General features: G+C 42.9%; 1 protein-coding gene across 1 annotated transcript in view; it reads right to left on the bottom strand.

Moving 5' to 3' along the window:
* SLC1A4 (solute carrier family 1 member 4) overlaps window positions 1-24,122 on the bottom strand; it is a 42,210-nt gene extending 18,088 nt beyond the window's left edge. The window contains exons 1-4 of the mRNA XM_084623072.1: window positions 23,537-24,122; window positions 10,795-10,837; window positions 8,741-8,803; window positions 2,103-2,269 (exon numbers count right to left, since the gene is read on the bottom strand). Coding sequence (XP_084479198.1) covers window positions 2,103-2,269; window positions 8,741-8,803; window positions 10,795-10,837; window positions 23,537-24,072 — 809 coding nt within the window. The 5' untranslated portion in view covers window positions 24,073-24,122. The remainder of the gene's footprint in view (window positions 1-2,102; window positions 2,270-8,740; window positions 8,804-10,794; window positions 10,838-23,536) is intronic.
* Window positions 24,123-27,668: the final 3,546 nt, after the last annotated feature.

Raw genomic sequence — 27,668 nt, forward strand, 5'->3', positions numbered from 1 at the left:
CTTCCTGAATGGTTGTGGTTCTTCTGGGTGCAGTTTCAGCACCTAGGGTAAAATGCTATTGGCTAAGCATTGTTTGATTGGCAGAATGATATTCCCATAGACAATTTAGCAGTTTGGGTCTCTTACATAAGATGTAACCTCCAGCCATTCAGTATACAGTATGTAATGAATGACAGGCATGACATCTGGGGCTCTGATTGCGATTTCACTTAAACTTGTGTAAAACGAGCTACTCTTCTAGCAGAGTGATTTTAGAAACATGCTTTGAAACTTTTCAGAGGTCTTTGCTGAGTATGACGTTGCTCACTGTGAAGAGTCATAACCAACCTATCCATATGGACATTGAGTGTTTCAGCTGGCAAATCTGATCTAAAATTAACACCTTCTCTTACCCCATCAATAATTACACCTTAGATTAGAAAACCTGGATGAGTGTTTAAAATTCCACTTTCCTCTTTCCACTGTTTCTTTACTTCTTGTTTTGCTCTCAGCTTAGACAATGAAAAACAAATCAGTGGATTCACTTTTACTTTCCTTTATAGTCTTAATGTTGCACGGGTCAAGTTGCAACTACCACACAGGAATATTTACTTTTTAAAAACTGAAATTAAAAAAAACCACTGGATTAAAATATATATATATAATATTGGAAACATTTATGATTGACCTTAGCTTTTGTAAAATGTTGGGACAAATGAGTTTCAGCTATCTTTTACTGTAATTGTACTTATGGTTTTTCATTTCTATACTTTGGATAGTAGGATAGTTAGTTCTCCTCATACTTTAGCAGGGATCTAAAACTCTCATGGCAAATGTCACACAGAAATGTATGCATGACTGGTCTCTGAGTGTTCATTGACTGGAAATGGCTGGACTCCAGAGAAGGGGGTGAAGGGGAGGTCCCACTATTACAATTCTGCAGAAGGAGATAAAATAAACTATCATCAGAGGTTCAGCCTCCTTAGAAAATACATAGACATCCAGCAGATGTGGGAGGAGGGCTATCTCTGGGAGATTAGGAATGTTAATGAGATGTTGGTTTGTAGGTAGGGTTGCCAACCCTCCAGAATTGTCTGGGAGTCTCCAGGAATTAAAGATTAATCTTTAGTTAAAGATTATGTCATGAGTTGAAACCTCCAGGAATATGTCCAACTAAAATTGGCAATCCTATCTGTATGTTGAAAGTATTGGCTCCCATATTCCCTTCCCACCCAGGAACATGAAAGAGGTCTTTCCTATATGAATTGAGACATAAGATCTAAGGGGAAATCCTGGCTCCACTGAAGTCAATGACAAAACTCCTGTTGACTTCAATAGGGTCAAGATTTTCACCTATTTTGTCACTCTAATGGGAACTCCTAACTAGTCTTCTTATATGAAGGGACCGAGGTTTTCAGTTGTGTTTTGTCAGTTCTGTGTTCTGTACCCAAGCACTTCTTCAAAAGTAGACTTTCCTTGGAACCCGAGTAATGTTGTGTTATAGTTAAACATATTCTGTTTTCCGAGTGTTTTGCTATATCTGAGTTTGTATTCAGAGCCTGAATTTCAAATAATCATAAGATAAAGGAATGAACTAAAATATGGGATCACAACTGTGCACCTAGTTTGCACATGCAATTATTACAACTGTGCATGCAAATTGGGGTTTTGCATGTACAAATTCCCAACTTGCTTGTGCAGTCACAGTAAAGTTGCATAAAAATTGGGCATGTAATTGTGTACTCACCCAGGCTTCTGGTGCTTAGAAAAAATAGGGCTTGATTTTCAAAGTAATCAAAATTGAGTCCTGCAGCTGATTCCTGGAGGACTGCCTGTCATTCTCAAGAGACAGCCTACAGTGCAAGCGACCTTCTGGATATTGCTCATGTGCAAAGAAAGAGGCTACATTCTTTATTTTCAAGAGGCATCACAGATAAACACGGGAGAAAATATAGTGGGCAAAACAGCCATAAAGTACCAGACTCATTCCACTGATGCTATGCCACTCACTCTTTACTCTGGTGATGGATGTGGCATCAAAAACCCAGCTAGGTAGGTAAAGACAGACATTCCTAAACCAGGAAGCACTGCTGTCTTGGTAATGTATTTACAACCACACTTACCACATAATCCAAGACACCAAGACCATAGTTGCCTCATTGAATGAGTTAAAGAAACGAATCAGATCTTCTCCTTCTGGGCCAAGCTTTTTCAAAGCTACTCCCAAAACCAGAGCAAACAAAACCAGTCCCAGAATATTCATCCCTTCGATCTCTGTGGCAATAGGGATCTGTGGTATGAAAATAAACAGCATGTTTGTTAGGCATCATACTGATATGAAATTGAATAAAAATGAACCTCTTGTTACTTTGCTGTCTGATAAGTCTGAAATCAGCATGGCAGAACCTCCCAAGGAAAGGAAAGGGACATTATGCAAAGCAACCCAACAACACTGCAGAGGAAATAAAAGGGAATGTGCTTCTGTTTCAGTATTCATGGGAACTAGTTAAGGTCAGATCCTGCAGTCCTTGTGCATGCAAACTTCCCCATTGACTCCAGCAGTAGTTATCCAAGCATCAGGGCAGAAGGACTGGTACAGGTCAAAATGGTGACAAATCACTCATGATCAGGACAGAACTGGGGCACTAGTTAAAGGTTAGAAAGTCTCTTCTCCATGGCCCTGGGGGGGAGCATGTTCTGTAAGATATTTCAGGTATCAAAGCTACTCCTATATTTTTGTAAAGCAGGTATCATAGCTAATTACCCATCGCTACTGATAATACATAGCATTATTTAGTGGGAGGAACCAAACCCTATTCAGGCTTATTCCACCTCCTAGAATAACTCGTTTATGCAAACAGCCTCCTGCATTCTAGACTCATGGTTTGCGATTGGTTAGCTACAGATACATTCTACAGGTGGTATTTAGAAAAAAGGTGGGAAATAGTGAAAAGTTCTTAATCCATCTTTCTCTGTCAGCACCATCAGGCTTAGGCGGTGCAAATGAAAACATGCTTCACGTTCTCAGAAATAGTTTGGCTAATTGGTGCAAGTAAGGGGATAATAAAACTGATCTAGCTTTTCACATAAATGAGCTCACGATGTGCTGACAAGCGCTCTCTGCCAGTCCTTTTGAACTCACTTCCCTAGAAGTACTGTGGACTTGTTTGGCATAACAACAAAATAGGATCTGGCCGAGTGCTCTCATGGCTTAATAAAAATATAATCGTTTTGACAAACCATTTTTTCCCATTGACAACACATACTTCTTAATAGCCCAGGTTGTTTTATTAACTCATCTAAGCACAATAAAAGATTAGAGGTAATAAATAACTAGACTTCTGGCTAGTTGAAGTAGACATCTGCTCAACACCAGAAAGATAAATATATTCCCAGATAAAAGTTTAAAATGTAGAATAAATGTTGACAAAAATTCAGAACACTGATGCACTTCAAATAAAACCAGCAACTTTAAGAGAGAGAATCCTTGTTTGAAGAGTGGCGGGGGTTGGGTGCAGGGGTGTCTGGGTGCACAGGGGTTGGGGCAGACAGGGGGAGCAGCTCCCTGTACAGTGACCCCTTCCCCAACCCACGCACTCAAAACCCACTCCCCACTGAGCCCCCTCCACATCAGGAGCCCTCCACACCTAGAACCCCACCAACAACTCCCTAAACCCTCATTCCGCCGAGTCTCAGCCTGTGTATCAGGCGCCCCCCACACTCAGACCCCCACCCCACTGAGCCCAAACTAGCTGCACACTGACCCCCCGCACCAAGCCCCCCACTGAGCCCTAACCACCTTCACCTGGACTCCCCTGCAGAGTCCCATTCCCCCTGCACCAAGCCCTTGTGCATCCAGATTCCCCCGTGCACCCAGACCCCGCACCAAGCTGCCCGCACCCAGATTGAACCACACAGAATACTGATACTCTTGAGAGGATACTGCACCAAAAAGTTTAAAAAATTTAAATTCTGCAAAGTTCTGCATATTTTAATTGTCAAAATAACACAGAAACACAATAACAATGTAATCACACCATTTTCAATTCTTTTGGTAATTTATTTCCAAATAATTGTCAGCAAATAGTTGAAAATGGTGTGATTATATTGTGTTATTTTGACAAATAAAATATGCAGAATTTTAAAATATTGTGCACAGAATTTTTAACGTTTCGGTGTGGAATTCCCTCAGGAATAGGTGATGCACAGGTCAGAAAGAACCCAATCTGAATCAGATTCCAAGCTGCGTTTGCTTGCAGGCAGTAAGGAAAAGGAGTGTCAGTAGAGCTGCTAAAATTTTTTCTAAATGAACATTTTTTCCATCAGAAAATTCCCTTTTGTTGAACTCGAAACTTTTCATGGGAATGTGTTCATATTGATGAATTTTCATTTCGGAAAAAAATTGAAAAAAAAATAATTTTAATAAGGTCAAAATGACCTTATCAGAACGTTTTGATTACTCACTTTGAAAAGATTTTTTGTTTTGAAATCTTATAGTATAAAAATTTCAAACATTAAAATCAGAACAAAATGTTTCATTTTTGAAATTTTCATTTTGCAATAAATGTTTTCTCTCCTCTACATGAAAGGATTTATTTAAGTATATTTACTTATGTATGCTTATTTACACAAACAGTGGAGTTACTCCTAAATTACCCTGGTTCAACTGAGAGAAGAATTTTCATTACCAGTGCACCAGGCCAAATTTTGCCAGGAGTTGACACCCCAGTGAGCTGCATGGACTCAGGCCCACTGTACTTATCTGACTGGAATTTAGCTGCCAAGCACGCTTTGGGATGCACTTTGAAAACCATGTTTCTGTTTCTTTTTCTTAGAAGATTTGAATGTGACTTTTGGCAGCTTAAAAGGTGGCATTCTTTTCTGTTCTCTTCTCTTTTAATTTTTACACCTTGCAGGGCTCTTTTTTGATGGAGTGCTGTGTTTCCTGGAACACCATCAAGTATTCGTAGTCTGACATTAATATCTGGCTGTTATAGCCAGTGATGTTGTGCAAAGATTTTTTCCCGATCACGTATAAAAAGTTTTTTTCAAACACCGGAATTATGCCAGGGTGGAGCCTCTTTAATTCCACCGGGAGTAGTCCTAGTGCCTCTAGGGAAGGGTGGTCAGACAAAACGAAACTAAAAGCATCATTCAGCAGCTGCATTTCAACTCTGCTGTCATGTTACTTATGGATGGATGATAGTTACATTTGGACAGGGACTTTTTATCTTTTAACAACACATAGCATTTAGTATTAAGATGGGCTCCAGACTAGATCTGAATGTGCTAGGTGCCTTACAGCAGTATTCTTCATCAAGATACAAAGTATTCAATTTAACATGGGGCAATCTTTTTCCTTCTTCTCCTTTTCGTGTGTCCGATGTTAATTACATTACAGGCCTGATCCAAAGCCCACTGAAGTCACTGTAAAGCCTCTCATTGATTTGAATGGCTACTGGATCAGGCCCCGTAGTATCGGTGGATTATGCTAGAGGGGAGTTATATTTTTGCTCAGCTATGTTCATTTTATTATCTCATGGTCCCACTCAACTCCACCCCATCTATCTGTTTTGTACTGCTGTTGCATCCCCTCTGTCACTTTCTGGGGCAGGGACTGTCACCTTTATTACTTGTCTACATATTGCCTACCACAAAGGGGCCCTGGACTGAGCTTCACAGATGCTTCTGTGATATAGATAATACTAATAATCTTTTAATTGTTATATTCCTTTTTTTATGTTCACTACAGATTGAAATTGGATGGTCTATATCTTAGCAGACCCTTTCTGGGATATAGATTTCATTCAGTGTGCTAAAAAATAAACAAACTGTAAGCTCTTCAGTGAGTTTTGAGGAACAGAACAGCGATCAATAATGTTTCTGCTAAATACCTAAATTAAGGCAACAAGATGTGTGTCCTGTCTGACACCAGCGAACAAAGCTCTTATGAAAGCTATTTTTGTTTTGTGTCCATAATGCTGCTTTGCTTGGCAGTTTTTTAGGGGTGATACACTCTAATGTTAGAACAGAAAAGGCTTTTCAGTGTCAGGCAGTTTTAGAGACTGGAATTAAAAGGATCTTCCTCAAAGAGTTTATCAGTGGGTGTTTTTCATTTCCCCATCTTTTCAAGGTGTAGTGAAAGACTCTAAATACTGCAGATTACTCAGTGGGAGCAAACTCCTGGAGTAAATTGCTAGGACTTCTTAATGACAACTGGCAAGGGGATTACAAGGATAATCCTGATCCTGGTATGTGCATTCTGGTTTACCAAAGAATGTCATGTGAGGTCTCAAATGAAAGCCAGGGTTACACTGTCATTGATATCATTGTGAAATGTATGTACAGATATCAGGTAAGGAGTCATGTTTATATATTGAAATGTGTTCTTATATTCTGTATCACAACAGAGATGGAGAAACAGGCTTTCTGTCAAACAAAAGATGTCTATTCACCTGTCTCTGTCGAGATGTTAATTAAGCATTGTAAGCGAACACAATGGTTGTCCATTTACATAGAAGTTATCAAAGAGAGGTAAAGCCAACAGGGCAGCAGCACATAGGAAAACAATCCATGGGGGTTATGCTGTCTCTGAAACATACATGAACTTTGGGGATATAAGCAGAAGGCAAAGAAGGCACCTCCGAATCCTGGGCCTAGGAAATAAATGGGCAGCGTCTTTACAGTCATGGAAATGGGATGAAACCTTGGGTGAAATGCTGCAGAGGACTTTGGGTGAGATAAGCTTCTTTAGGCAAGATAACAACTTGTTAAGTCTAGTCTAGTCTCTAGGAAGTGTGTTATAATTTTGTTTTCCATATAACCTTTTGTTTCCAGTTTCCTTACTCACTATCACTTGACTCTTTTATAATAAACTTACTGTTATTTTCTCTATAAATATACTTCAGTGCTGTGATCTTAAGCAACGTGCTGATCCTGAGTTGAATCATAAAAGCTGGTGTGTTCACTGTCCATTTGGGGACACCAGACTGGGTATTTCTGTGAGTGTTCCACGGATAAGAGGCTGAACACTACAAGGGGACACTTCAAAGGGACACGGACTGGAGTACACCTCCTGATAACCTGCAGGGCAAAGTCAGGGCTGGCATAGCTTGGAGGAGAGTGCTTGGGTGACCACCAGGCTGGTGAAGACTCTCAGTCCTGGGTACCCTGAGAACTGTCACAATGAGTACCTGCAACTTCCACTACAGGGGGGAAGGGTTTGATCTCTCAGGGGTCAGCATTGCTCAGGATTTGACCCAATGGGACAAAAGTGACTTCTGGAGGCAGCAGGATCTGGGAGGGGCCCGACAAGAAAATGGGGATGAGGGAAGCAGTTGACAAGCTTGTAGCTGCCATGCACAGATCCCACTGTGGACGAAGCACTCTTCTCCTTGCCTCCAGGAACCCAGTGAGAGACTGAGAATCCCGAATTCCAGCAGGCTGCAGACCCAAGGGGCCAGCCAGGATGAGAACCAGCAGAAGAGGGCAAGCGACAGCTGCTGCTCTGCTGGAGCATGTTAGAATCATGGATCCAGCCACAGAAGAAATGCGGTGGGAATTCCCAGTCTCATTATCCTGGTGGGTTGAGAAACAGGCTGGCCAGTGCACCTTCAAGCCAGTATAGGTTGTGAGAGAATGCTGCTGCCACAGCTACCAGTCAGGGGAGAAGGAAAGTGCTGAAAACCTGAGGAGGAGGCAGGCCGAGGCTCTGTATCTGCAGCACTGACAGGATCCAGCTCCTATCTCCTTTCCTCCACTGCCTTCCCCAGGCCCTATTGCTAGCAGGGAGCAAAAGAAAGTGTGGGCAACCCCCTGTACCCGTGGCTATGAAGTAGGCTGGAGGTGGAGGCTGTGAGAGTCTAGACCTGAACTGGAAATGCATGCAGGGGCCCGTTAAACTCCAAATTCAAGCTAAACATTAACTGAGTAAAAAATTCAGTGTGATAAACAACCCCCCACCACCACCACCAGAATGGGCTGAAAGTCCTGTTATGCTTGGGAAAGTGACCATGAAAAATAGTATCCTGGAATCCTGTGTTGGTCTCTAAATAACTTCCAGGTCAAATATAGTAAGTTTACAAGACTAACAATAGGCGTGTTTGAAAATCTCACCCTATGGGCAAGATTCCCCTGAGTGGGAGCAGAGGTAGGCCAATGCTGACCACTTCTGGAAATGACACCGAAAGTCTCCACAGGCCATACTTTTGAAAATAAAGACGGCAGCCATCTGCAGCACCTGCAAATCAGATGTCATTTTCCGGCTACTTGCAGATATGCCTCTGTTCTGCTTAATTTGTCATGTTCATCCCCTTGAACCAACTGTTGCTGCCTTGAATCAGTGATTAAATAAAATAAAGATGCAATGAAGCTGTAACTAGAAACAATCTCAACCAACCGACTGGTTTAAAGAATGCAAAGAGGAAAGGAGTCACGTCTGCGCTTCTCTTATACTTGTTTATCAAGAATAAGGACTAAGAAACTAAGGGCTACGGATTAGTCCTCCAGCGAGTAGGGCACTAACCTCCGACTCTGGAGCTGTGATTTCAATTCCCTTCTCCACAGACTTCCTGTGTGACCCTGGGCAAGTCACTTGGCTTCTCTGTGCCTCAGCTCCCCATCTATAAAATGGGAGTAATAACACTTCCCTACTTCTCAGGGATGTTGTGAGGTAAAGACATTAAAGACTATGAAACATTCAGATACTACAGTAACACGGGCCATATAAGTATGAGAGAGAGAGAGAGAGAAACTGCCTTACCTTCTCAAATGTAACATTTCCAATGGAGATGTTTCTTACTATTATCTTATAATCCGTTGCATACTGTGGATACAAAAAACAACACATTTTCTGTGGGCATCAGATTATCACTGTGACCCTATCTGTGTTAGTACGACATTTCATCACTGTAAGGTTACCAGTATGATTTCACCAGACTGTTTTGATCTGGGCCCAGGCTATAGATCAGGATAAAAAAGTATCTCTACAAACTAAGCTAAACTTGCATAGAGAGAGAGGGGACACTAGTGAGAATCAGAAATAATTCTACTGGTAATGGATAAATGGTGTTATTCCTAATTTATACCAGTGCAGTAGAAATCAGAATCAGGCCCATTAAGCCAACTTGACTTTGACCCTTCTTGCATAAGAGGAGGGAGCAATTAGGTATACAGTTCCCTCCCTGTGTGGGGATACCAGAGCACAATCGTCCACTGCACAGGTTTAAAGTGACAGTGTTCCTTTAAGTTGCCCAATAGCTGTTACCTCCCCACTGCCGTACATTGGTATTTCAGAAATAGATATTTGTAGACAAACAGTTTTAAACTAAAAGTCATGATTTACATTTTCAAAACCGAAGAGTATTTTGGGATTGGCATGTATTTTTGGTATATAGTGTTGCTGTAGCTGTGTTGGTCCCAGGATAGTAGAGAGACGAGGTGGGTGAGGTCATAGCTTTTATTGGACCAACTTCTGTTGGTGAGAGGGACGAGCTTTTGAGCCTTGTCTCTCAAATATATTTTTGGCAGCTTTTCAGACAAATATACTGACTTCAATTAGTATTCTTTGAAAAACAAACAGCAAATGGCCCAGAGAATTAAGGTAAATGAAGTCACTATCTGAAAAGCTCTAGCCAGCTAAAATTCACCCTTATGCAGAGGACAAGCACAAGGCCTATGCAACACCTACATCTTATTTTGATGGCTTAAGTGGAATGTATATGGTGCGTATTTTGGCCACCTATACAAATGTAAGTGTCACCCTTAAAACTTACCTGTAAATTAGATTGGGATATCAAGAATATTAATTAACACACACAAAAAACAAGGCCATAAATTTACTTTGATGCCTAAATTAAACACATCCCAGGAGCAAGGCTCTTGATTTATATTTTTCAAAATAGGGAAACAAAGAATTTGAATAATTGTGAATTGTGTCAATGACAGTGTAAAGAAATGCAGAATCTCCCCACTTAAATCTTATTACAGAATACCACTACACCAAGGAATACTGTGGCTATATTTCCCACTTTTATTTTATGTGGGACTTTGACCTGTACTATTTTATGGTTTTATATGAAACCTGATTTTGGAGTTCTGTCTTGCTTTGAAGAAAAGAGCACAATGGAGCTAACAATTGTTATTTTTCAGCTTGGCTATCTGAAAGAATTACCCTGTCTTATAGCAATAGAGTATCTTCAGCAATAAGTATCTTTTACATACATCTAAAATTAGAAATGGGCCCAAACCAACATCTTCTTCAAACTTCACAGCTCAGGCTCATCTAGTGTAAACGAGTTCATACATTCTGGTGCCAGCTAGTGTACTACCATGCTTCGCTCATAGCACTGTATGTCAGATGAGAAATGAGACTGAACTGGGGACAAGTGATGTAATGAATAATATTAGGCAGCAAAAGGTAAAGCTCTTTGCTATATTCCAGTGGACCTTTGGTGTTTTAGCTTTGTTCATTCCAGACTTAATTCCACACCATTGTCTATAGGCCATATGAATAGCTGGTCAGTGGATGTATGTTAGCCATATTGCAGACCCATCAATACACCACCACTGTGTGGGATTTTCAAGAGAGCCTAATGTAGCCAGGCACTTAACTCATACTGGCTTTCAAAGGGAGCTAGGTGCCAAGTTACCGCAGGTGCTTTTGAAAATGCCCCCAAACGGTGAATTATTGTGGTGGGTTTTTTTTGTTTGTTTGTTTTACAATTTACCACATGTGCAGTCATTTATGAAAAGCCAGCATTCCTTTGGCCTGCCTGCTTAGTGCAGCTCATTTCTGAAAGCTTACGTAGGCCTTACCGTTCGAAAAGCAGCAACAACCAGGTTGGAAGGAAACAGATTTCTGTAACAACAAAACAAAATAAAATAAAATATTTCCTGTCTAAAGAATAAAAAAGGTGTATCATGGCTTTTTACTTTGGAGAAACACCAAACCTATAGCAAGGGCAAATATTTTGGCATTAAAATGCTCTATATTTAATTAACTTCCATCAGTTTTATGCTTAAGTGAAGCTATTACTTTCCTCATTACTGAATAGCATGTAATTGAATTACAGTTAAATTAATACCCATTCTTTCTCCTAATTCTCATGTGATTTTTTTCTCATAGCAAGAGCATCATTATAATCAGCGAAATCAATTTCAGGGGACCATTTAACCCTTTAATATTGCAAGGGCCATTGAGTAGATCCAGGAAATCTGCTTCCCTAAATACCCAGTATAAAACCTGACAATACCACAGTCAGCTGCTGCCTGCAGCACTGAAGTGATTAAAAATCCTAGGTTTAAGACAATGCAATCCCATGGAAATCTAGTCTAAATTCAACGTTGGTTTAAAATAGCAGTGTAAACTGCACATCAGGTGTAAGAGTCCTGAAAATGGGTATGAAGTGCAAAGTAATAACTCATTTAAATTTAGCATTCTGTGTGTGTGTGTGTAAAAGTGTAAAACAAGCCTAACAGGAAAAACAAATAGTTGGTGGTTATAAGATAAAGCCGTACCCCCTATTTTATTTTGCTCCCCATCAGTTATTTTTATTGCTATACTTCATTTCTGTTCTCTCAGTAGGTAAATTACACGTGTTTTGCACACCAATAGACTGTCAGATCTATGCAAGTTTCACAACATGAACCCATTTTACAATCATTTGTTCGATAGCTCTCTTTTTTTGGAATGCGCTGCCTTTTAATTTCACTGAATGCCACTTTGTTCTTGTGTTATGGAAGCTCGTAATCTACCTTCTTGAGACCATTCATTACTTTATATACTTTTATCTTGTCTCTTCTGATTTGTTTCCTTTTTCTCAGGTAAACAATCCCAACCTTTTCAATCTCTCTTCATGTGAAATTTTTTCATAAGAAGTAAAAAGGCCCATACTGGGTCAGACCAATGGCATCTACTCCAGCATCTTGTGTCTAACAGTGGCCAATGCCAGATGCTTCAGAAGGAATGAACAGAAGAGGGCAAAATTTATCAAGCAATCCATCCCCTGACGTCCAGTCCCAGCTTCTGGCAATTGGAGATTTAGCGATAGCCGGAACATGGGGTTGCCTCCTTGACCATCTTGGCCAACACTTCCCTATTCACTTTCTTCAGGCCATTCATGGATTTATAGACCTCTAGCATATCCCCCCTTAGTCATCTCTTTTCTAAGATGAACAGTCCCAGTTCTTTTAACCTCAAGTCATATGGCAGCCGTTCCACCCCCCTCATCATTTTTGTTGCCCTTCTCTGCACCTTTTCCAATTCGAATACATCTTTTTTGAAATGAGGTGAACAGAACTGCACACAGCATTCAAAGTGTGGGCGTACCATGGATTTATATAGTGGCATTATGATATTTTCTGTTTTATTATCTATCCCTTTCCTAATGGTTCCTAACATTGCTAGCTTTTTTGATTGCCGCTGTACATTGAGCAGATGCTTTCAGAGAACTATCCACATGACTCAAATATCTTTCTTGAGTGGCAACAGCTAATTTAGACCCCATCATTTTGTATGTATAGTTGGGATTATGTATTCCAATGTACTTAGTTTGCACTGATCAACATTGAATTGCGTCTGCCATTTTGTTGCCCAGTCACCCAGTATTGTGAGATCCCTTTGTAAACTCTTTGCAGTCAGATTTAGACTTAACTATCTCAAATAATTTTGTATCATCTGCAAACTTTGCCACCTCACTGTTTACTGCTTTTTCCAGATCATTTATGAATATGTTGAACAGCACTGGACTAATTACAGCTCCTTCAGGGACCCTGCTATTTACCTCTCTCCACTGTGACCATTTATTCCTACCCTATGTTTCCTCTCTTTTAACCAGTTACCATCCCAGCTAATCCTTAACAATCCTGTACTTTTAAAACTGTAACATAGGATGTTAAGGTTTCTATTACATCTCCTACCTTTGTATTAACTGATGCTTAACAAGCCTGTACCCGCTGCCTGTGTGTAATATTCTTCTGTACGCTACGTATGTAAAAGCATATGTAGCGAGTTACCCACATTTCTAATTGTAGGCTTGATCTTTCACCTATCTGTAAATGACCTTTCTGAGAAAGAGAAAAAGCTTTAAAGAGAAGTGTCTACTCTATTTGGATATGTTAAAGACATCCTGCCAGCTGGCATGATTCTGAAGGGAGGTTCCTGAGGCAGCTACCACACAGTATGCATGATATACTGTTTATTTACCTTGGGTCTTGAGGTGAGATGGGGAATGGTCAGGCTTAACACTTAGGACATGACAGGAATCGGAGGATAAAGTTTGTGGTGAAAATACTGCCAAAAGGTATGTCTTAGGCCAAGTCTACACTTAAAAGTTTTGCTGGCATAATATGTCAGTTAGGGGTGTGACCTTTTTGTTTTTTTTAACATAGCTATGTCACCAGTTATATTGCCCAAAATATTTGCCAGCACAGTTTATTTCACTCACCAAATCACTATAAGCTATACCAGCAAAAACATAGTCTTGTCAGTATAACTGTATCTATGCTAGGAGGATATGGCTAGAACATCAGTAGACCTGATCAGTCTACACTATAAAGATATAGCTTTACAGCAAAACTTTTAAGTGTAGTTGAGGCCTTAGGGTAGGGAAGAAATGGAAGGTAGTAAATCCAGGGAGCGGCAAAGGGAAAGTAAGCGGAGAAGTTACGTCTTTGAAAGGAAAGAGAAGCTAGTTGAAGGTAAGGGTATGTCTACACTAGCACTTTTGTCGGTCTGGGTGTGAAAAAAACCCACACCCTTGACCAATGTAAGTTTCACCAATAGAAGCAGGGGCATGGACAGTGCTATGTCACTGGGAGATGCTCTTCCACGAACATAGTTACCACCATTCATTGGGGGTGGTTTAATTATGCCGATGGGCAAGCTCTCGCCCAGGCCGTCAGCACAGAGCAGCTACAGGGGAGAACTTACAGCGGCACAGCTGTATCTGTAGACATAACCTAACATATGCTATCAACTCAGCTGATACACTGTTTGGTGTTCTCCTATTCATAGCTCCTTTATCCAGTCACACTGTATGGACTTTCCCACAGCCTTGATGATACTACGAAGTACACAGACTTTCACAACACAATTGGTTGTTAACACTCACAGCCTTTTTTCCTGTTGCTTTTGTCAGCAGCATTGAAAGCATGATAGGACTAATTTGGGGCTTATTGAGTCAGATCGCATTGTAGCTGAGAAATATGATTTTATTTAATAGAAATTCACAATATAAATGTTTTGCTGAGCTATTAGAAAAGAAAAAGAAGAAAAAGAAAAAGAAATTCAAGCAGGCTCCAGTACTGCAAACAGTTATGCACATGATTAACTTGATGCACGTGAGTTGTGCCATTGACCTCCATGGAACAACTCACATGCATCAAGTTAAGTGCACATGTAACGGTTTGTAGGATCAGAGCATTAGGCCTAGTACTTAAGCACATACTTAAATTTAAGCATGTGCTTAAATCCCATTGGGTTTTAGTAGATGGCTTAGTGTGGCTGAAAGCCCCAATTCAGCAAAGCAAGTGGCATTTTTGGCTCCAACCGCTAGATAATGCTTCAAGGCCATTCTGAACATTGGCAAATGCAGTGCACAGAAATGTGACTGTACTTCCCCAATCACCCGACCTGATTTTGACCTTGAAGACAGCAAAGAACATTTTAGGTTACACAAGGGTATAATTATGGGCCAAATTAATTAACACAGAAAGATCAAAAGGAACCCCATTACACTGGATGTTTTGCTCAAATAATAAAGTCACTTTAGACTATAGATTCATGGAAGTATCTAATTTAATGTGTTATTCTTATTTGTTGTGCAATCTACTATTTAGGAAAAAACATTTTAAGTCATAAAAGCCTATTATCAAATAAATGGTTTAATCAGCTATACACTAAGATGCGATTTTACACACAGTAGAGTCATAATTCATTAAGATAAGTCATCATGTGAATTAAATCAGCCTTTGATGACAGACAGGCCAGTGTGAAAGTGCACAGGCTTTCAACTTCATCAGAGGATGAATCTGTGCAAACACCCCCATATAAAGCACAATACATAGTTCAATCTAATGTGTTCCATAGGAAAATGTCACCCCACAACTGACTGGCTGTTTGGGCTGATCATGTGCTCACATCCCAGGCAGTGTTTATCATGCGCAGTGAAGCAAAACTAAGAGACCTTGGAAAGCCAGCCCCAGTTCTGTCAGTACGAGTCTGTGTTCATTATGTCCCCAATTCAAAATGGAAAATTCACACAGAGAAGCACAAACATACTTCCTGTTCATGTGTGCCACCATAAAGGAAGGATGGCATTTAGGCAAATGTGTAATTGCACATGAAAATCAGATACAGCCATTGGACAATATTTTTTCTCAATACACCATTGTACACCTGGAATTTACATGGGTTACTATGAAACAAAGTAATAAATAATTATATAGAGCACCACAGATCTTTTACACTTTACAAAGGAGATCAGTATCATTATCCCCACTTTACAGAGGGGTAACGTGAGGCACAGTGAAAGGAAAGTGACTTGCCAAAGATCACCTGCCCAGGCCAGTGGCGGCAACAGAACCCAGGTCTCCTGAGTCACAGACCAGTGCTCTATCCACTAGGATCCATTGCTTCCCTATAACTTTTTTTTGGGGGGGGGGGGATAGGGGGGAAGAGAGAGAGGATAGAAGTAATTCAGGTGATGAGACAAAAAAATAACTGCCAGGATCACCACAAAAACACACACACACACACACTCACATTTACTGGTCCCCCGTATCTAGTGCTCTTTTCCTAGCCTACTTTCTGCTATGAAGGATAGACAGCTTCCCACAGTATGCTGCTCCAATTAGAGCTTGTCTAGATAGGAAAGTTGTTCTTCAGAAGTGGATTATGTTAAACAGGAACATGGCACTCTTATTCTGGAATATGAGTGTCCACACGGGGAGATACTCCTGAACTTTAAATTCTCACCCTTCCTTAATCTGAATTAATTTTCAAATGTTGACAACCCTCCTTTCTGGAATTAAGAGTGTCCACATAGGAAGTTTATTCTAGAATAGCAATTTCCGCAGGCAGAAAAGCCCTTAGAAACCTGTGAAACAGGGCCGATCCAAACTCAGGAAGGGAACCACAGGGGAATGGTCCAGAAGGTCCACAGTAGTTGTGGATAAGGGGTGTGATGAGCTTGGGGAGTAGGGTTAGATTAATGGGTTATTTGAATGTGTAACATTAAAAGTTTAGTTTGCTCTAAAAAGACCCCAAACCCTGAAGTACCTGTTATATTTTACAAAAGCACATGACTGTTATCACTATACCAGCCACCCTTGAGCAAACACTGGGGTTGTCTGATACTGAGTATGCTGGTTATCTCGCCAGCATGTGGTTCAGTGATAGTACGTTCCTTGCTACCCTTACATAGGTGGTAAAACTGAATGCTGTCAGTGCTGGGAAGGAAGAGAGTTACATAACTTATACGGTACATTCAACATGCCTGAGTTAGAGATGTATTTCCTGTTTAACTCAGAGGATCTGCTACAGATCCTCCCCTCCCCAGGAAAGGGGACTGCCTCACACATAGGAGCAACTTTAGCCTCAGGGGGGTGGTAGCAAATGCAGACCACCTCTGTGCTCTGAAGGGGAGGAGTGCTTCCCACTGTGCCTCTCCTCAGTGCCCAGGCCAGCGAGGATGGCTGCGAGCTGGGCAGAGAACTCTCCACTTGTCACAACACAGTGTACGTTTTGCAAAAAGAAAAACAGCCAGCACTCACAGGGGGCATCATTCAGCATGAATGGACAGCACTGCCTCAGGGTCTGGGGCACTGGCAGAGCAGAGTGAGGAAGCTTGCAAAATACCCGCCCTGTACCTGATGCAAGACGCACTGTCACCCCACTTAATTTAATCATTTTAAAAGGAACCTAGATAAGGAGATAACTACGGTTAGAGGAGATTAGACTGGGGTCTTCTCTGTTAAAGATATACACTCATTCGGAAGCTTTTATCCTGTTCACAAATGCACAACCTTGTAAAAACAGCTACTGTTCCATTCCCTAATAATTCCAAAGAATCAGTTCCACCAATAACGTAGGGGATGTTAGTTTCTGAATCAGAGTGCGGCAAAAAGCAAGTGCAGACTCTACAACTCCTGTTTAAGTTACAACATTCCCTTTTTCATCGTGTATGCAATAATTATGAGGTTTCAGAAATGGACATAGCCTGTTGCCAATACATGACACTCTGTGTTTAGCATTTCTTGAAAATACACAGCCCAAGCAACTGTATAATTGTAACTACTAACCCACCATTCCCTATCCCACATCATAGTCATTACAATGCAAGACTTTTATCCCTTTTGGTCTCAGAGTAGACTGTTGCTATTTACTGATAGTCTCATTTTTATAACTCTTTCAAAAACAGATTGATTTAACAGATTCATTTAATCACAGAACAGTCCGCTGATTGTTTCTAAGGCCCATTACTCCACCACAGTTGCTTAGGGCTAGCCACTGGGATCTGTGAAACCCATGCCTATCCATCCCTCAATTTACAGGGCTAATCCATGACTGTGAGATTTAGTGCCACTAGATTGTTGATTTAAGGCCACCTTTTAGAAATAATCCAGAGGTTATAGTCCAGTGTCCATGTTCAGGGTGACTCCAGTCAGTGACTGGGGATCTCAATCCTTACGGCTGCAGGTTCCCCCTCTTGAAACCCAAAGGCAGAGTATTCTCTGCAAGCTCAACTGAGAATGGGACTAAGTGCAAAAGTACTCCTGCATTCTGAGCCTGGCTCTGATACTGATTCCTGGGGGTCTCGATCCAGTCTGTTTCAGTTTCTCCATCTATAACATGGGGATGATAATTTTTCACTCCCTCCCAAGAGTGTTACAACTAGAGCTAGCCAAAAATTGGAATTTCCACCCTGCAGAAAACGCCGAGATTTTGAAATCTGGTTTCACCTCAACTGGGAGGAAAATATTCTCTTTTGTTTTGTCCTTCAATAAATATTTCATTTTCATATGTGTCGCCACTTCAGAGGTCTGGCCTAGTGAATGAGTGATCAGTGGCCAAGCCTGGGAACAGAGCCAAACCCCAGCCTCCCATGGAACAATGCAAAGCACTACTTCTGGCCACCAAGCAATAGACTTTTAAAAAACCAGAACTGCATGTCCTGGTAAAAGACAGCTTTTCTAATCTCCAGAGAATCTATGTTAAATATTGACTCTCCAGGCTGGGTCCCAGTTCCCATTCACTATTTCCACCTAGGGGAAGGTTTACACTAGGTTTCAAGCCTTGTTGTGCCTAAAAAGTACACTAAGAGTGTGAGTGCCACTTATGATGTCACTAATAATCACCTCACAGTCCAATTCACAGATATATGGCTTGTCAGGCCAGAAGGAACCATTATGATCCTCTAGTCTGAACTCCTGCATAAAACAGGCTATACCATTTCACTCTTCCACTAACTCCTGCCTCAAGCCCATAACCTCGGGTTGAGCTGGAGTGTATCTTTCAGAGAGACTATCCCGTCTTAATGTTCAGGTGTGTCATTGCCACCTGTTTTTCCCAAGCTAATTATGAACTGTCTTGATACCACTGAAAACATTTTAATTGATTTTTGACCAGTCTACATATTTTGGCATTTGCTGTTGCCCCAATTTGAACTGAACTGCGTAGCAGAATCTCAAAGGACGTTTCCAGACACCACAGATAACAGCCAAAAAAATCAAAGCCACGTGTCCTTGGGTTTAACTGAAGTGTTTCATACTAAAAAAAAAATCATAGTGCATCAGTGTTGTGTGCTTTCAGTGTGAAAGTGATTTGCACTGGCTGCCAGTTTGATTCCAGGCACAGTTCAGTCTTGATTTGAACCTGTGAAGCCCTAAATGGTTTGACGCTTTGCCAGCTTAAAGACCTCCTCTCCTGTAGCATTCTGCCACAGCTGAGATCAGCAGAAACATTTTAAAAAGCAATACTAGGGCAAGAGGGAAATAACCAGTGGGGTGTTTTCCATGCAAGTCCCTCACATAACTTGCTCTGCCCCTGGTCAGCCAGAGCCTGGATTTGTTAACCTTCTGGACACAGTGCAAAGCTCTTCAAAAACAAAAACAAAACATGGTGCTTGGGGAGGGGACAGAGCAACAGTCTAGGGATGGTGTTTCCAGGTTTCAGGGTGGGATTCTGTGTTGAGCGGGCCAGTGTGTTGGAGGTGATACATGGGGGAGGGCGGCGATGGTGTGTTGGAACAATCCATTTCATCTGATATTTTCAAATTGGATTTTGTCCCATTATCGTAGTGGCCCCCTAGTGTGTTTTAGAGGGGTGCTTATTGCTAGGGATTGATTACTTGAGAGACCGACTGCTCCTCTTTCTGTGGGACATTGCCACAACTGAAATCAATGCAGAGGGCCAGAGTTGGGGCACTGCTGCCAGAGCATGCTCCTCAAGGGATTCTTGACTTTGGAATTTGTTCCCTTCCCTCATTCACCAAAGGCTGGATCTGTCAATCATCAGGACATGCTGCATGGATCTTCTTTTCTCCAGGACATTTGAGGACAGGTTGGCTGAGGTACGAAGGGGTTTTTCTGTCTGCTGGGGAAGGTTTTTATGGTTGGTGTGTATTTCTTCATATGGATGGGAAGAGTAGTCCATTATCTTAGGATATTTCATTAGATTAAACTATGTATGGGCACCTTGAATATAAGATAGGCACTTAGTTATCTTTGTATAAACCAAAATGGGGGAAAAAATCAGTCAATGCTTTTTCTCTAGAAATGGCACCAATGTGCACATTAGTGTTGTTTACTGAGCCAGCAAGTGTTGTTTTTGTTTTGTTTTGTTTTTTAGCATGGAGGATTACATTCCATTGGTAACTGTGACACAGAAACTCACTGGGCAAAGGGATCACTGTTCTTTACAAGCAGCTCCTGTCTCAGACCTGACAAACTCACTACACCTAATACACTGCTTTCATGGAATTTACCCATAAAAGGTAGCACGTGAGATCTCTACTGAAAGCTTGTAACTTATCAATACTCAATCATTGTGAGATCTTTGTACACATAATATTTAAGGAATAACAGAACTATATTGAAAACTATGCCTATGGGATTGGAGTAAAAGTTAGTCACCAGAGGATAATATGGCCTGATGATGGCCCATTCAAGCGGTAGAGAGTTGTTATCCCTCCTTGGTCAGCCAGTGATGTAATGTAAGGTTCAATTGTCTACCCTTAGCCCATCTCAAAATAGTCAATGGAAAACCATCAAAGACAACGGCAAACAATCAAAACCACTTAGGGGTAGAAAGGAACATTCTGGGGGGTCACCCAGTCTGTGACTAAAGATAAAAGATGGATACATCACAGGGTGGAGAAAGACACTCTGCATCCTTTCACTGAGGAGACATCTGATGGAGTTGGGTTGTTTCATGAAAGACTGGATCCTGGTTCCTGTGAAGCCAGCGAGCTCTAAACCTTTGGGGGGGAAACCTACTTTATGAGATAGAAAAATGTAACTATTAATAAGGGAGGGCCCTAGTTTGCATTTTAAGATTTTGTTTTGTATTGTAACCATTTGTTTCCATCACTCTCTTGTTTCTAGTGGAACCTCTATTCTTCCTTAAAAATACATTATTTTGTTTTATTGTAAGTGCTCATAAGTGCTGTGTGTGATACAGCAAGCAGTAGTTTAAGGTAAAACTGGTAAAGTGGGGTACACTGCTCCATTGGGAGCAGCAATTTCCGTGAGTATCCCATGTCAGGGGCTGGATATCACAGGGGATCACTTCAAGGGGATTGTGGTGCACCTCTTGTTTACCTGCAGAGCAAAGACAGGATACTGGCACAACCTGGAGGAGAGTGGGTGAGTGGCTAAAAGGCTGGTGGGGTTAGGAATCTAACACCCCGCTATCACAGGGAAGACTCTCTCTCGCAAGAGGCAGATGGTAGGGAACAAGATGACTCACAGTCCTGGGAAGCCCGAGAACCATCACAATACACCTTATCAAACCCCTGACTCTGAGCTCTATCTACTTCATTTAAACTCAGCATTTGCGTTTAGATGATGCTGGGGGAATCTGTCTACTGCTCCCAAGTTTAGGTGGAACTTCAGAAATCCTACCAAGCACACTTGGAAGTGCTCGGCCCCCGTCCATCCTGTATGCATTCAGAACACTCAGAACTCCAGGATCAAGAAAATACCACACACATGCCCAGCATCCTATGAATGCGCAGCATACAGCTTGGGTCATTATCATGGTCTTCTAGACTCTCAGAGTTTAGCAGTGACAGGTATATTCTTTCTACATTTAAAAAAAAATTGTTTTTCTTTTTCTTAGATTGGTTTCCCCCACCCCATCGATTCCAATTCATCTCAATGGGCATTCTATAGCCCTCAACAATAACACAATGTATATTTAAAAAAAAAAAAAACCAACTAAACCTTTGAACTAACATGTTTGTTAAACATAAGAGCTCGGTCACTTTGCTTTTATATTGTAACTCTTCTCCCCAGACCAAAAATAGACAAAATATGAACAGGAGACTATCAGTTCTTATAAAAGGGAATTTATCTCCATACATTCATACCCATTATACTATAACAATTTCCCTCAGTATATTTTTATTTGAAGACACTGCACTCCAACTTGCAGGTTGTCATTCATTCTGCCACTTTTTTCAGATTATGTAGTAATTTCCTCTTTGATTAACCACCGCAATGGGACTACTCACAGAGTAAAGTATTACTCAGCGTGAGTAAGATGACACTATCAGGTCCTGAATACTACTAATATATTGTGTGTTACACTTTGAAAGAGTTGAACAAAGATTAATCATTGAATAAGAGACTGCAGTTGGAAATAATTATGAAATTATTAAGAATCTCTCCCTTTGATGATGAAAACGTTGGCACTGTGTGTTTCACTGAAATGTGTCTTTTAAAAAAAACAAATCTCTCTTATTCAGATTTTCCCAGCATCTGCACACTAAAAATAGTGAACTGTAGAAGTGTTACTGCAGACTCTGACCCCCGCCCCAGCACCTATTTAAAATTAAATAACAACACCTACTACGCAATAAGACAAAATAAGAATAACTGCTACGTAATTAGAAATGGGAGCTTTCCCTTTGAAGGAAGTTCTCATGGGGCTGTAATTTTTTCAGCTGGCTCCCTTTCTCTGCAATAGGTGGAAGGAACCTTCAAAATGTCAGGATGAAAAAGGAGTGGGGTGGAGGATAATACAAAACATATTAAATACAATCATGCCACTGTATAAGTCAATGGGATAGCCTTAACTGGAATACTGCAACCAGTTTTCATCACCCCTTCTCAAAAAGGATACTGCAGAATTAGAGGGAGTTCAGAGATATGCAGCAAGAATGACTTGGGAGCAGGAAAAACTTTTATATGAAGAGAGATTGAAAAGACTGGGATTGTTTGCCTTCATCAGGGGATGCCTTTGACAGGGAAATCTTGAGTAGGAGTAGAGAGACTATTTTAATTCTGTGTTTGGCACTGATGCAACAGCTGCTGGAATACTGTGTCCAGTTCTGGCACCCACAATTCAAGAAGGATGTTGGTATATTGGAGATGGTTCAAAGAAGAACCACAAGAATGATTAAAGAATTAAAAAACATGCCTTATAGTGACAGACTCCAAGAGCTTAATCTACTTAATTTAACACAAGTTAAAGGGTCACTTAATTACAGTCTATAAGTACCTACACGGGGAACAAATATTTAATAATGGGATGTTCAATCTAGCAGAGAAAGATATAGCATGATCCAGTGGCTGGAAGTTGAAGCAGGACAAACTCAGACTGAAAATAAGGCGTACATTTTTAATGGTGAAAGTAAGTAATCATTGGAACAATTTACCTGGTAGATTCTCCCTCATTGACAATTTTTAAATCAACACTGGATGTTTTTCTAAAAGATATGCTCTAGGAATTATTTTGGGGAAGTCCCATTGTTGCCTGTGCTATGCAGGAGACCAAAGAGATGATCACAATGGCCCCTTCTGACCTTAGATCTATGAATGAGAGGGGATATGATAAAAGCATGCAGAATAATGAATGGTCTACACACCTTGTATTCACCCAAGAACCCCGGGGGCTTTCAATGAAACCAAAAGGAGCCAAATTCAGAATTGAACAAAGGAAATAACTTTCTCACACAACACGTAACTAACCAATGGAACTCACTACTACAAGATATGACTGAGGCCAAGAGCTGAGCAGGATTCAAAGTGGGATCAGACACTTCTATGGGTAGAATTATAATAGTAAAAAAAAAAAAAGTCTAGAAACCCTCCCGCTTCAGGGCATAAACCAACCTCTAATTAAGGGGCTTAGGAGAGGTTACTGCACATTACTGGGGGCAGGTTACTGCACATCCTTCCTCTGAAGCGTCTAGTGCTAGCCACGGTCAGCGCCAGGGTCGAGCTGGGGCTGATCCCCTAACAGGTGGTTCCTCGGCTCCAGCAGCAGACACCCCCCCCCCCAGGTGGGGGGCCAGCTCCCGCCTTAGCACGGGTACGGGGGGCAGGCAGGTACCTGGCGAGGTCCAGGAAGGAGTCCACCGTCTCTTTGCTGGTGGGCAGGGCGTCGGCCAGCCCCAGGGCGTTGGTGTTCAGCGCCTGGGCCCCGGCCCCGGGTCGGACGATGAAGGCCAAGGCTACGGCCAGCGCGGAGGCCACCAGGGTGGTGCCCATGAAGTAGGCGACGGCGATGCCCCCCAGCTTGCCCAGGGCGCGGGTGTCCAGGCTGGCGGCGCCGGAGACCAGGCTGCAGACCACCAGCGGCAGGATGACCATCCGCAGCATGCGGAGCAGCAGCTCCCCGGGGAAGGCCAGGGCGGCCACCTGCGCCCGGCTCAGGCGGGCGCCGCGGACGGCCGCGCCCAGGGCCACCCCGAGCAGCACGCCGGCCACGGTCAGGATGACCAGGCAGTGCTTCCTCAGGCAGCGGCCGCAGCCCCCGCCCCGCCGCCGGGCCGGCTCCGCGGGCAGCGCCCGGCCCGCCGTCGCCTCCCGCCCGGCCAGGGCGCCGCTCCGCACGTGGCCGTTCCAGCTCTCGCTCGGCCTCTCCATGCCGCCGGCCCGGCCGCCCGCTGCCCGCTGCTGCAGCCCCGGCTAGGCAAGGCGCCCGCGCCGCCGCTGCAGCCCGGCGGGGATGATGCAAGGCTGGCCCTGCCCCTCGCGCCGGCCGCCGCCGCCCCCCCAGCACCGAGGGCCCCCTCCCCCGGGCCCGGCCCCCCCGGCTGCTGGGGCTGTCACAGCGGCTCGGAGCCGGCGGGTTGTCCGGGGGGAACTGAGCCAAAGGGGGGGGGGGGAGGTCGCAATCCCGGCTGAGGTTTATTTAGGGCCAGCGCCCTCCTCCGCCCCTTGGCCTCCCGGTTCTTCCCATAAAGGGTCAGGCAGCCGCCGGGAGAGATGCTCCCAGCAGCGCATCAGGCCACAGAGCCAGCCTCCCGCTCACAGCCCCTTGCACCGGGCTGGCTTCTTGCCCTGTGTGTCTAGACAGCGCCCGGGCTCAGGTTTGATTGTGTTTGTACAGCACATTAGTCCAGCGAAATCCTGTCTGGGGATGCTAGTCTAAATTCTACCTTAACATACACAGTGACAGAAACCAATAACCATCATCATTGTGGGCCCAGGCACCAGCGAATAGGGATGACATTTCCTACTGCTGGCAGCCTGCTTGGAGTAGAACAGTACAAAGCAGACAGATTTACAATCTCCATCCAGGCTACCAACACTAACCTCACTGCGCGGACTGAAAACGGCTCCAAAGGACCATTGAAACAGATGGAAAGAAGTGCTCCAGCCAAGGGAAATTAAAACTCATGGAAATGAAGTTGAGCATGCATATCTTTTCCTCTGAATCAAGGACAATTTGTTTATCCTTCCCACCTTTTAGTTTGTTCTCCTATACTGGACTTTACAAAAATGATGGTGAACGTGTCTAGAACAATGGTTCTGCTGCAGTATTTTTATTTTTATTGCAACATCACCCAGGAAGCCTACTCAGGATCAGGGCCCCATTGTTCTAGGAGTTGTCTTACCATACAAAGACAAAGAAAGGAAGGATGGTTCAGTGGACTGGGTGCTACCTTAGGTGTTAGAAGAAAAGGAGTACTTGTGGCACCTTAGAGACTAACCAATTTATTTGAGCTACAGCTCACTTCATCGGATACATACCGTGGAAACTGCAGTAGACATTATATACACACAGAGACCATGAAACAATACCCCCTCCCACCCCACTGTCCTGCTGGTAATAGCTTATCTAAAGTGATCATCAAGTTGGGCCATTTCCAGCACAAATCCAGGTTTTCTCACCCTCCGCCCCCCCCACACACAAACTCACTCTCCTGCTGGTAATAGCCCATCCAAAGTGACCACTCTCTTCACAATGTGTATGATAATCAAGGTGGGTCATTTCCAGCACAAATCCAGGTTCTCTCACTCCCTCACCCCCCTCCAAAAACCACACACACAAACTCACTCTCCTGCTGGTAATAGCTTATCAAAAGTGACCACTTTCCCTACAATGTGCATGATAATCAAGGTGGGCCATTTCCAGCACAAATCCAGGTTTTCTCACCCCCCCCCCCACCCCTATACACACACAAACTCACTCTCCTGCTGGTAATAGCTTATCTAAAGTGATCATTAAATTGGGCCATTTCCAGCACAAATCCAGGTTTTCTCACCCTCCGCCCCCCACACACAAACTCACTCTCCTGCTGGTAATAGCCCATCCAAAGTGACCACTCTCTTCACAATGTGTATGATAATCAAGGTGGGCCATTTCCTGCACAAATCCAGGTTCTCTCACCCCCTCACCCCCCTCCAAAAACCACACACACAAACTCAATCTCCTGCTAGTAATAGCTTATCCAAAGTGACCACTCTTCCTACAATGTGCATGATAATCAAGGTGGGCCATTTCCAGCATAAATCCAGGTTTTCTCACCCCCCCACCCCCATACACACACAAACTCACTCTCCTGCTGGTCATCCAAACTGACCGCTCTCCAAGTTTAAATCCAAGTTTAACCAGAACGTGGGGGTAGGAAAAAGCAAGGGGAAATAGGCTACCTTGCATAATGACTTAGCCACTCCCAGTCTCTATTTAAGCCTAAATTAATAGTATCCAATTTGCAAATGAATTCCAATTCAGCAGTTTCTCGCTGGAGTCTGGATTTGAAGTTTTTTTGTTGTAAGATAGCGACCTTCATGTCGGTGATTGCGTGACCAGAGAGATTGAAGTGTTCTCCGACTGGTTTATGAAGGTTATAATTCTTGACATCTGATTTGTGTCCATTTATTCTTTTACGTAGAGACTGTCCAGTTTGACCAATGTAAATGGCAGAGGGGCATTGCTGGCACATGATGGCATATATCACATTGGTGGATGTGCAGGTGAACGAGCCTCTGATAATGTGGCTGATGTTATTAGGCCCTGTGATGGTGTCCCCTGAATAGATATGTGGGCACAGTTGGCAACGGGCTTTGTTGCAAGGATAGGTTCCTGGGCTAGTGGTTCTGTTGTGTGGTATGTGGTTGTTGGTGAGTATTTGCTTCAGGTTGCGGGACTGTCTGTAGGCAAGGACTGGCCTGTCTCCCAAGATTTGTGAGAGTGTTGGGTCATCCTTCAGGATAGGTTGTAGATCCTTAATAATGCATTGGAGGGGTTTTAGTTGGGGGCTGAAGGTGACGGCTAGTGGCGTTCTGTTATTTTCTTTGTTAGGCCTGTCCTGTAGTAGGTGACTTCTGGGAACTCTTCTGGCTCTATCAATCTGTTTCTTCACTTCCGCAGGTGGGTATTGTAGTTGTAAGAAAGCTTGATAGAGATCTTGTAGGTGTTTGTCTCTGTCTGAGGGGTTGGAGCAAATGCGGTTGTATCGCAGAGCTTGGCTGTAGACGATGGATCGTGTGGTGTGGTCAGGGTGAAAGTTGGAGGCATGTAGGTAGGAATAGTGGTCAGTAGGTTTCCGGTATAGGGTGGTGTTTATGTGACCATTGTTTATTAGCACTGTAGTGTCCAGGAACTGGATCTCTTGTGTGGACTGGACCAGGCTGAGGTTGATGGTGGGATGGAAATTGTTGAAATCATGATGGAATTCCTCAAGGGCTTCTTTTCCATGGGTCCAGATGATGAAGATGTCATCAATATAGCGCAAGTAGAGTAGGGGCTTTAGGGGACGAGAGCTGAGGAAGCGTTGTTCTAAATCAGCCATAAAAATGTTGACATACTGTGGGGCCATGCGGGTACCCATAGCAGTGCCGCTGATCTGAAGGTATACATTGTCCCCAAATGTAAAATAGTTATGGGTAAGGACAAAGTCACAAAGTTCAGCCACCAGGTTAGCCGTGACATTATCGGGGATAGTGTTCTTGACGGCTTGTAGTCCATCTTTGTGTGGAATGTTGGTGTAGAGGGCTTCTACATCCATAGTGGCCAGGATGGTGTTATCAGGAAGATCACCGATGGATTGAAGTTTCCTCAGGAATTCAGTGGTGTCTCGAAGGTAGCTGGGAGTGCTGGTAGCATAGGGCCTGAGGAGGGAGTCTACATAGCCAGACAATCCTGCTGTCAGGGTGCCAATGCCTGAGATGATGGGGTGCCCAGGATTTCCAGGTTTATGGATCTTGGGTAGTAGATAGAATATCCCAGGTCG

This window comes from Lepidochelys olivacea, assembly GCF_965140295.1.
Source record: "Lepidochelys olivacea isolate rLepOli2 genome assembly, chromosome: 3".
Lineage (NCBI taxonomy): Eukaryota > Metazoa > Chordata > Testudines > Cheloniidae > Lepidochelys > Lepidochelys olivacea.